The 10,128-nt window shown below is 34.4% G+C and overlaps 1 protein-coding gene across 2 annotated transcripts; it reads left to right on the top strand.

The window, feature by feature from the left end:
- Positions 1–3,615: 3,615 nt before the first annotated feature.
- On the top strand, positions 3,616–9,830 carry LOC109704975. 2 transcript variants are annotated; one of them, XR_002214560.1, is made up of 5 exons: positions 3,616–4,067; positions 6,195–8,695; positions 8,794–9,005; positions 9,151–9,465; positions 9,570–9,689. XR_002214560.1 is itself a non-coding variant. In XM_020225736.1 (5 exons), the coding sequence occupies exons 2-5, from the start codon at positions 6,195–6,197 to the stop codon at positions 9,630–9,632; spliced, it is 3,036 nt and encodes a 1,011-aa protein (XP_020081325.1). In that variant the 5' UTR covers positions 3,619–4,067; the 3' UTR covers positions 9,633–9,830. The 2 variants fall into 2 exon arrangements, 1 of the variants encoding a protein (XP_020081325.1); XM_020225736.1 differs by having other exon boundaries at positions 3,619–4,067; positions 8,794–8,950; positions 9,570–9,830.
- Positions 9,831–10,128: the final 298 nt, after the last annotated feature.

The following is a 10,128-nucleotide window of genomic DNA, read 5'->3' as shown; positions in this document are numbered from 1 at the left end:
GTTTAGGAATTTGAATACCTCGAACATAACCAATTGGAATGGATTCCGCACAAAAGTTCCTTCTTTTTTCTTGTGTATCATGGACCAAACCATTCCCAAGATTCAAAATTCCCTTCAATTCGCCACAATTCATTCTAATTTTTTCCCAAAAAAATCAGCTCGTCCCCTTAAAACAAACCCAACCAACCCTAACAACAAGAAATTCCCAAAATTCCTAACAACAAGGAATTGATCGTGGAAAGAAAAAAAAAAAAACTCATTCTTTTCCCAAACAAAAGAGAAACTTACGTCCAGACGTTTAGGGTTTCGTTGTGGATGGTGAAGATGCTCAAGAGGATCTGCTTCAGCGGCCACTCGGAGCGATAATACCTCAATATGTACTCGTTGTCTTTGAGATACGCGGGCAGGGAATGGTACTCCACGAGCTGGTACTTAACCCGCTTCCACAGCCTCCGCCCCTTCAATCCCTTCGCCGCCGAGAACGGCGACGACGACGATGACGAAGGCGAGGAGGACGAGTTGGCGGAGGAGGACTCGTCGAAGTCGTCGGCGTAGAGCCCGATCGCCCCGGACTCGGCCATGGGAGGGGACAAAGGTGAGCGTTTGAGGGGGGGGGCGGAGAAGGGGTCGAAAGAGTCTCCTTTTCTTCGGGGCTTGGTTTCTTTATATGGAAAAGTAGAACACGGCTCTGAGCGAAAGGTGTTCGATGATTTGCTCCAACCAAAACCTCTTCTTTATTTGCGCCGATGCGAAAGAGAGAGAGGTTGGGAGGGAATTTCTCCGCCGATAAAATATGCATGGAGACCCCCTCAAATATACGTTCTCTTGAAACAGACCCCTCAACTATTTTTTTTTCTTTTTAACTTAATAATTTATAAAACTTTTTCAAACTATAAATCATTTTGAATTAAACTATCCGATTTTTTTTTAATTTTGATTTTACTATCTAACCTTTCAATTTATTTGATTTGAGTCAATCAACGGCATTTTAACTTTCAAAATTTAAGCTAATTACTTACTTAAATGAATTATAGTTGCGAGGCATATATAAAATATATTAACTAAATCTGTAATAACAAATAAATTAAACTTAAAATACCGTTCGACCGACTTAAATCAAACAAATTGAAAGGTAGCATTGCAAAATTAAAAATTTAAAATATCAGACACTTAATTTAAAATGGTCCATAATTGAGATAATTTTTTTATTATGTGAGTTTTTATTCAACTATTAAATCATTAATTAATAAAATTAAATTAATCTAATTTTATTTGTTCAAAAGTAATCAAAAGTTATTAAATTTGGTGAACTTGCTAACAAATTTAATAAAATATTCTATATACTTTATGAAAAAGAAAAGGTCAAAGGGTGCGATTTGAGAAGGGCCTATAGTTGAGGTGTTTTCTATACATTTTTTGAACTTAGGATTTCTCTCGTGGGGGCGGAGGAATCGAACGATAATAATAATTAATAAATGCGAGTTTTTTGATTCGAGGAAACCTAAGTTCTCGTTTCATTAATGCTTTTTTAAAGTTTTTCTCTTTTTTTTTTTTTTATTTGGGGCTGCGGATAGCTTGACAATTTCTATTCATACTTGCGGATATTCGTAGATTATTCGTAAATTTGTTGATATAAATATTAATTTTTTTTATCTAAAATTTATGAATAAAATAGGTATTCGTTGAGTGGTGGGTATTTTTGGACAACCCACGGATATCCATAGGTATCTGTTTATATATTTTTTAGATTAAAAAATATGTAATTTTTATAATATTGACTCTATAATAATAATAATAATTTTATTAATTTTATATTATAAAATTTGGAATGGTAAAATATTTTTATATTATGTAATGTATATATTTTAAAAATTTTATATTGTTTATTATATGTTATGATATTTCAAACAGAAAGTTATGTTATATTTTTAAAAAATTTATACATGTGTTTTGCATTTGGAAGTATAGAAGTAAAAAAAGAAAAAGAATTGGGCGGATATGAATAAAAATATTGATTACCCAAAAATTTATAGATAAATTTTATCCATACCCATTTGATATAGGGTACAGTAAACCTTCTCGTGGGTTATCCAATCTATCCGTTTGCCTGGATTAATCATGCGCATGTAAAAAATATTTTATTTATTGGTATTTTTGTTCAATAACAGAAATAAAATTTTGTGCCTTGAAAAATAAGACTAATTCAACAATTTCATTTGAAAAATACATTACTAAATTCAGTAATTTATTATCAAATATTATTCACTGAATAGCACTTTACCAAAGATTATATTTGGATGAACACTACTAATTTGTCAATTCAATAGATAAGAATGTGATTCGGATTTTTTTTTTTAATCATGTTGGATCCGAGTCCGAATCCGGCCCAAAAGAATCCAAAGTGAGGCCTTGTAACAATTGAATGGCTTATGAGCCCAAACAAAGATAGCAACGATAACGGGCCTAGATGGGCCCATTATGTTTAGGGTAAATATGTATAGAGCCCCCTCAACTTAACCCTTTTTTGGATTGGGGCCTCCATCAACTTCTAAATTTTCGGAATGATCAAGTGATTTTTGTTAGTAGGTTCGGGAACTTTATCAAATTCATTGATGATTTCACTAAATTGAGACTCAATAACTAATAAAGTCATTAGTTCGATAAAAACCTTAACTTAATTATGTATGTAAATCCCCAGATTCGAAAAATTAGAAGTGGAGGTGGTCTCAACAAAAGAGAGAGAGAGAGAGAGAGAGGGACTATTTCAAAATGGCTTATAGTTCAGGGGTTGACATTCATTTTTTACAATTTTATGATATAGGAGGTTTATTTGACCCCTCCCGTGATTTAAAAGCTCCTTTTTAGATATTGAATTAGCAGATTGAAATGAATAGAATAAGATTACAAGTAATATTGCAATAGAGGGAGGGTTCAATGAGAAATTGCAATGAAAAAAATAAAATAAAATTGTACAACGATTCACACAAATCATACTGGTTGGATTAAGACGTAACTAAGTATATGTATTATGCTTCAGTCGATCTCCATTTTGTCCAAAAGCGATAGGTGACCCTCGACATCAAATGAGCTCTCAGTGACTCGAAGATCCGATTCAATGTAATTCTTCTAATCCAATCTTGCTCAATCGCTACTTCTTGTGTCAGATTCGATAATCCTGTCTAACAAGATTATCTAGCTCGCAGGATGCATGCGGTAATTCCAATTAATCTGGCACTTGGGGCTACTTTCTTGTTTTACATTGTCCAATCTAACAGTGAATACCAAATAGCGCCTTAATCTTAGGGTGCGTTTTGTTCGCGCTATTTTTTTTAAGATTCTTAATAATCCAATAGGAATAAAAAAATATAATGGTATTTGGCTAAACGTACTAAATAATCTAGTCGGTAATATTGGATTTACTCGGGAATGAGATTCATCTCAAAGTACTAATCTCATTCCCTTAAGAGAGGGTGGCACTACAGGAAATTAGTTAAAAGGCGACATTTATTTAGCGGCTTTTTAATATGGGCCGGCCCAAAATAGTAGCCTAAATTATATATTTCTGCTCTCTTTAATTGGGCCTAGCCCATAAGTAACCATCTCCTTCTCTTTCTCTCTCTCCCAAATTACCCATCTCTCTCTTTCTCTCTCTCCCTCTCTCCCTCTTCTACACAGACCCAAACCCGATCGACCCCTCTCGCCGCGTCTCCTCCAACCTCATCCTCGCTAGGGTTTTCTCCTCAATCATTTTCTAGGGTTTTAGACTCGTCCGCTCCTCTCAACCTCACACACGATGGTCAGATTGGGAAGGATCGTTCGCCGAGGTGATCCCCCTTGAGCTCGCACGTGATCGTCGCTTGAGAGGACCTTCGCCGAGGTGATTCCTCTTGAGCTCGCAGGCGATCGTCGCTTGGGAGGACCTTCGTCGAGTCACACGCGATCGCCGCTTGGGAGGACCTTCGCCGAGTCGCACGCTTGGGAGGACCTTCGCCGAGTCGCACGCGATCGCCGCTTGGGAGGAATCGTTCATCCACCTTCATCATCTTTCTTTCTCACTACTTTTTTTGGTAAGTTTTGATCATTTTTTGATTTTTTTTTTCATTTCTAATTATTAGTTGTGCATATACTCTGTTTGTTTATTTGGTTGATTCCATTCACAAGTTCTTGAGTTCAATCCATGGCGGATAGCTAATTGGTAATTGAACTAATGAGTATTATTAATTAAGAAAAACAAAAAAACTTATAAATTTAGGTTCGACTATAATTTTTATCTGTATTCAAATTCGAACCGAAAAGCAAATCCATATAAAATCTATTTTACATATCTAATATATATTTTTAGATATTTATTTTAATAACTAATATACTTATGTATACGTATTATCATTATGTTTTGAATTTTTATTATGGATTTATTTAAGCATTATTTTACGTAGGCTAAAAAAATTTGGTGCAATTATTAAGCTGAATGATTTGGCATATTATGTCTATATACTATGATATTTATTTAAACTAAATTAATCAATAAATCTAAATAACAGATTTTTATTCGCATGATAATTATTCGGTCTCAACAAAACAACAATTATTAGTTAAATATTACCCAAACACGAAAACTGTTTTCATCTACATTAGACTTTTATTAGTGTGCAAGTTCAAGAAACATAAATCCGCTAAAAGTATAATAAGTTTATGAATCTAATTAATTTCTTTCTCAACACCAACAACTCAATCAATATCTGACATTCTTATAATCATGTTCTTGAGTCCTTACCTTTATTTTTATCCAATTAGACCAACTAACAGCCTTGTTTGGATGTAAACCTTACAAACCCTTTCTCTATTTGGCTTAGAAATCTGTTCAAATCTCGCATTATAGGCTATACATTGTTATTTAAGCTACATGAGGCTTAGAGAATATCCACGAACACTCTGCGATGGTGGTCTCTTTCCGCTAATGCATCGGGTTTCACGATTGTTCTGGAGTTTGTGGTGGATTTCAATGCAATTTACTATATTTTACTTGGATGTTCACTCATTCAATTACAAACTCTAGTTGAAGGCTCTTTTTCCTTTCTTTCTCAAAAAAAAGAAAATAGGGAGATTAATGATCAATTATTATATATATCACTGTTTTATGTACATAAAACATAATGCTCTTCCATCTCTCCTCAAATTGTCGTTTAGTCATAAATTTCAATTAAAGTAAGATGGATAGCTCAACTTAAGCCATCACATTTTAGTCTATTATAGTGTGCTTTGCATGTGAGCTAAACTCTGCAAAACAGACTAGAATGTATATTTGATTAGATAACTAGAAAAAGATTTTAGAGGGATTTATTTGTAGACAATTAGCTTTGCAAGTTTATTCCTCTTTTCGGGTGCTTCTATTTTGAAACATTAGTGTTGGAATAGTTTGTACTTTGGCACAATATTTTGTCCTCTTAGCTTGTAAAATTATGCTAATGAATGTGCTCTGTTCATTTATTTCTGTTGTCTTTTGTGTGGTACACAAAATATACTCTACATGTGATAGATTAGACAAGTTTCAGTCTTTGGTTCTTCGCAATTAATGACAATTTGATGTCTTGAGAAGCGACACATATTCTTGTAAAGCATAGTAAAATTTTCGTTTTACATATGAATTGTTACAATAATGTTTTTTATTTCAAATTTAGTCCTTGGGAAACGACAATTATATGAATGACTTGTTAACTAGGAGGCACATGAAAAGGCATATAATTTTTTGCTAGAGTGAAAAGATGTGGTGATGTAAACAGCCAAAAATTGTGACTTATTTTGGATGGTGTTGGAACTATGACTTGGTTCTCTTAGTAGAAGCTTCTTGAATAGAGAAACCCATGAAAGAAGATGCAAATTTATTACATTTGAAGAGGTGATGTCCTTTGAAAAGCTGCTTTTCCATTTGAAAGTGCTTTACTTCAAATGTTTTTTATTGCTTAACTTCTCATAATATTTTTAGTGTAAGGCATTGGCTTCAAACTACAAACCATTTATGCTTGAAATAGTCAGTAGTATTCTACGTTGATACAGTATGATACTTGACCAAAAAATATAAAAAAGAGTAATCCTATCTGTAGTAAGGTACGTTTGAAGCTAGCATTCCAGTATTAGTAAGTTGTTTTGTACTGACCCGTTATTGTGTATTTGTTTTTCGTCTGTTGAAAATTTAGATGGACAAAAGTTGGATACACAAGTCAAGGTTGAGTAAAGAATACTTTGATGGGGTTAATGATTTCCTTAATTTTGCATTTGAGAGGTCATCTCAAGATGAAAAAATATTATGTCCATGCTCACGTTGTTCCAATATTAATTGGCACACACGTGAGGTAGTTAAGGAACACTTGGTATGCAATGGGTTTCTCCGAGGGTACACTCGCTGGGCTTGTCATGGAGAATCCATCTCTTCCTCTTCATCCAGTAGCAATACAGCGTACTATCTACAAGATCCTTTACGACTGCGAGAGTCAACTCATGATCAAATGGGCTCAAGTAGAAATGATGATATGGAAGGATTATTGCGAGATGCCTTGAGAATGCATTTTCAAGATTCAGATAATTCCTCGTCACAAGAAGACATTCTAAATGCACAAAATATTCGAGTAGAGAGTTATGAGCATTGTGATATAGGTCTTGATAGGCAAAAACCTACCGATGAGCCTAACATAGGAGCATCGAACTTTTATAAGTTGCTTGAAGATGCAAAACAAGAGCTATATCCAGGATGTACAAAATTTTCAAAGCTTTCTTTTATAGTGCATCTTTTTCATTTAAAATGCTTAAATGGGTGGAGCAGTAAATCATTTACAATGCTTTTGGAATTGCTTAATGATGCTTTTCCTAATGGTACATCGCTTCCTAAGTCTACATATGACGCGAAGAAATTTATAAAGGATTTAGGTCTTGGTTATGAGAAGATCAATTCATGTCCAAACGATTGTATATTGTATTGGGGTGATAGGTCGAATGAACAATCTTGTGATGTATGTGGTGCTTCTCGTTGGTTACCAACTGCTACTGAAAATATAAATAATGATGATTTGGGTAATGAAGAAAGAAAAGGAAGGCCTGCAAAAGTCTTGCGTTATTTTCCTCTAATACCAAGACTTCAGAGATTATTCATGTCTCCAAAAACTTCAGATAATATGAGATGGCATGACGAAGGACGTACAAAGGATGGACTATTAAGGCATCCAGCTGATTCTTTAGCATGGAGATCATTTGATTCTCGATATAAGGATTTCTCTTCTGATCCTCGAAATGTCAGATTAGGACTTGCCACTGATGGCTTCAATCCTTTTAGAGCTATGAATACTTCTTATAGCATGTGGCCGGTTATTTTAATTCCATATAATCTGCCGCCTTGGATTTGCATGAAACAATCTTCATTTATCTTATCAATGATTATTCCTGGTACAAAGGGCCCAGGAAATAATATTGATGTCTACTTGCAGCCACTTATAGAGGAATTAAAGCAATTGTGGGAAGGTGTGGATACCTATGATGCATCAAGAAAACATAATTTTCGCATGCGTGCTGCTTTGCTATGGACTATTAGTGACTTTCCAGCTTACGCAAATTTATCTGGTTGGAGCACAAAAGGTCGCTATGCTTGTCCATGTTGTGCTGATAAAACTTGTTCCAGATGGTTATATAACGGAAAGAAGTTTTGCTATATGGGGCATCGTCGGTGGTTAAGTGAAACTCACAAATTCCGCTATCAAAAACACCTATTTGATGGCACTGAAGAGTTTAGATCTACACCTACCCCTATATCTGGAACAGATGTGTTGAAGCAAGTAGAAGGCATCAACTTTAGATATGGAAAGGTGCCTAATTCTAGTAGAAATAAAGCTTCCACCAGTATGCAGTCAAAAAAACGGGTGAGAGAACAAACGGACAATTCTCAAGATCTTGACAATCAATCATATAATTTAGAGGCAATTGGGATAGATAGTGATGGAGAGGAAGATGAAGATAATTTCAACAACACTAGCTTGTGGAAAAAGAAGAGCATTTTCTTTATGTTGCCTTATTGGAAGTACAATTTATTGCGGCATAATCTTGACGTGATGCACATAGAAAAAAATGTTGGTGAAAATGTGTTTGGAACGATATTAAACGAAGATGGTAAGTCAAAAGATAATATGAAGGCACGTCTTGATTTAGTGGATATGGATATAAGGCATGAACTTCATCCTCAATCACTCCCTAATGGTAGGACATATTTGCCTTCTGCTTGCTATTTGCTATCTAGAGAAGAAAATGAGGTATTTTGCAAAGTTTTAAAAGACATCAAGGTTCCAGATGGTTTTGCTTCGAATATCTCAAGGTGTGTTAATCTAAAGGAGTGTAGATTGTTATCTCTTAAGTCTCATGATTATCATATTTTGATGCAAGATCTCTTGCCACTTGCTTTGCGAGCGTCTATGACAACGGAAGTCACCTCAACTTTAATTGAGCTAAGTAACATTTTTAAGGCCATATGTTCCAAAGTTCTTAATGTTGAAGATCTTGAGCAACTCCAACATCGTGCTGCAATTACTCTTTGCCATTTGGAGAAGATTTTTCCTCCTTCTTTTTTCACTATCATGGTGCATTTAGTTATCCACCTTTCCGAGGAGGCCAAACTAGGTGGACCAGTCCACTATAGGTGGATGTACCCAATAGAAAGGTTTTTAACTCTAAATTATCATTTTTCTAAATAATTTCAGTTTTATATTTGGGTAATTAATTCGTATTGATCCAATTTTATGCTTTTTTAACTTATAGGAATCTATTTAGATTGAAATCAAATGTTCGTAACAAAGCTCATCCTGAAGGCTCAATCGCCGAAGGGTATTTGGTGGAGGAGTGTCTAATATTTTGTTCAAGATATCTTGAAGGAGTTGAGACGAGATTTAATAGACCTGTTAGAAATTATGACACTGTACGTGATGAGCATTCTACACCATATTTATTTTCAACTGCTGGCCAACCAATAGGTGAGGTTAATGTCATAACGTTGGATGAAATGGCATGGGTACAAGCGCATCGATATGTGTTATTCCACCATAACATTGTTGAACCATTCCGAAAGTAAGCATGTACAGTTCCTGATTTTTTTCTTTTTTGTTCTATATTGTACAGGTTGATGCTAAAAACAAATTGACTAATTGCTCGGGAACATCTGAATCTTCTCGAGAGGATGTGATTGCAATGGAAAACAAAATTTATATCGAAGTCATAAGAAAAGAGTATGGCGGCAGAGTGGGAGGGCTAGGATTGATCCCATCCGAAAGTTGTGTGTGTTATAACTCGGAATCAACGGAGGAAGTGCAAAAGTTAAGAGAGGAAGTGCAAGAGAATAAAAAAATGGTGTCTCAATTGCAGTCCCAATTAGCTGCTGTTATGGAATTTATAAGACAAAAAATACCTGATTGTAACTTTGGTGGCAGTCGTCAGGTAGAAAAATGGCTTTATCTAGATAATCTTATTGATATTATACTTATGTTTTAATTGTTAACTATATTCTTATTTTATTAAAAGAAATTTTGTTTTTGTTACAGGATCCTGAGTCTTCAGGCACTTGCTATACGTCAGCATCATCAAATCCTTCCCGTGATACTTGATCATTTCTTTTGTATTTGGACCTACTATGTCCTTTAGCATCATTTTATGTTTTGAGCTACTGTGTCATTTCTGAAAAACTATTTGGATATTATAGTTTTTTATCATTTTATTGATGTTGAGGATGTGAGGAACAATTAGTATTTTGGTTTCATTCGATACTCTTGGCTTATATATGAATGAAACAACTTTTTTTGCTATGAATGTGTTATTTTTGTATTGTATCTTTCATACAACTGCTATCCCTAGCTAATATACATATTAAAAAGTCTCTATATTTCAATCAATTGTAGCTTTATAAAAAGTCATTGTATATGCATATTAACAGCTTTCAAAAAGCCACAATATAATTTTATTAACAGCATTAAAAAGCCGTAAAAACTATAGTTTTGTGGCACACCAAATGCCGCTATACTAATTAAATGCGGCTTTTTAATTGCCATAGTTCTTAAAAAGGGTAGAAATTGCAGTATTGTGGCAAAAAGCCACTATAGATAA

This window comes from Ananas comosus, unplaced genomic scaffold (assembly GCF_001540865.1).
Source record: "Ananas comosus cultivar F153 unplaced genomic scaffold, ASM154086v1, whole genome shotgun sequence".
In the NCBI taxonomy this organism is placed as follows: Eukaryota; Viridiplantae; Streptophyta; class Magnoliopsida; order Poales; family Bromeliaceae; genus Ananas; species Ananas comosus.
Note: the sequence above shows the minus strand (reverse complement) of the source record. Positions and strands in the feature narration are given on the sequence as shown.

Coding starts and splice junctions, on each gene's coding strand:
- LOC109704975 (XM_020225736.1), top strand. CDS start 6,195: ATGGACAAAAGTTGGATACACAAGTCAAGGTTGAGTAAAGAATACTTT. Junction 8,696..8,793: donor TGGATGTACCCAATAGAAAG/GTTTTTAACTCT, acceptor TTTAACTTATAG/GAATCTATTTAGATTGAAAT. Junction 9,466..9,569: donor ACTTTGGTGGCAGTCGTCAG/GTAGAAAAATGG, acceptor TTTTTGTTACAG/GATCCTGAGTCTTCAGGCAC.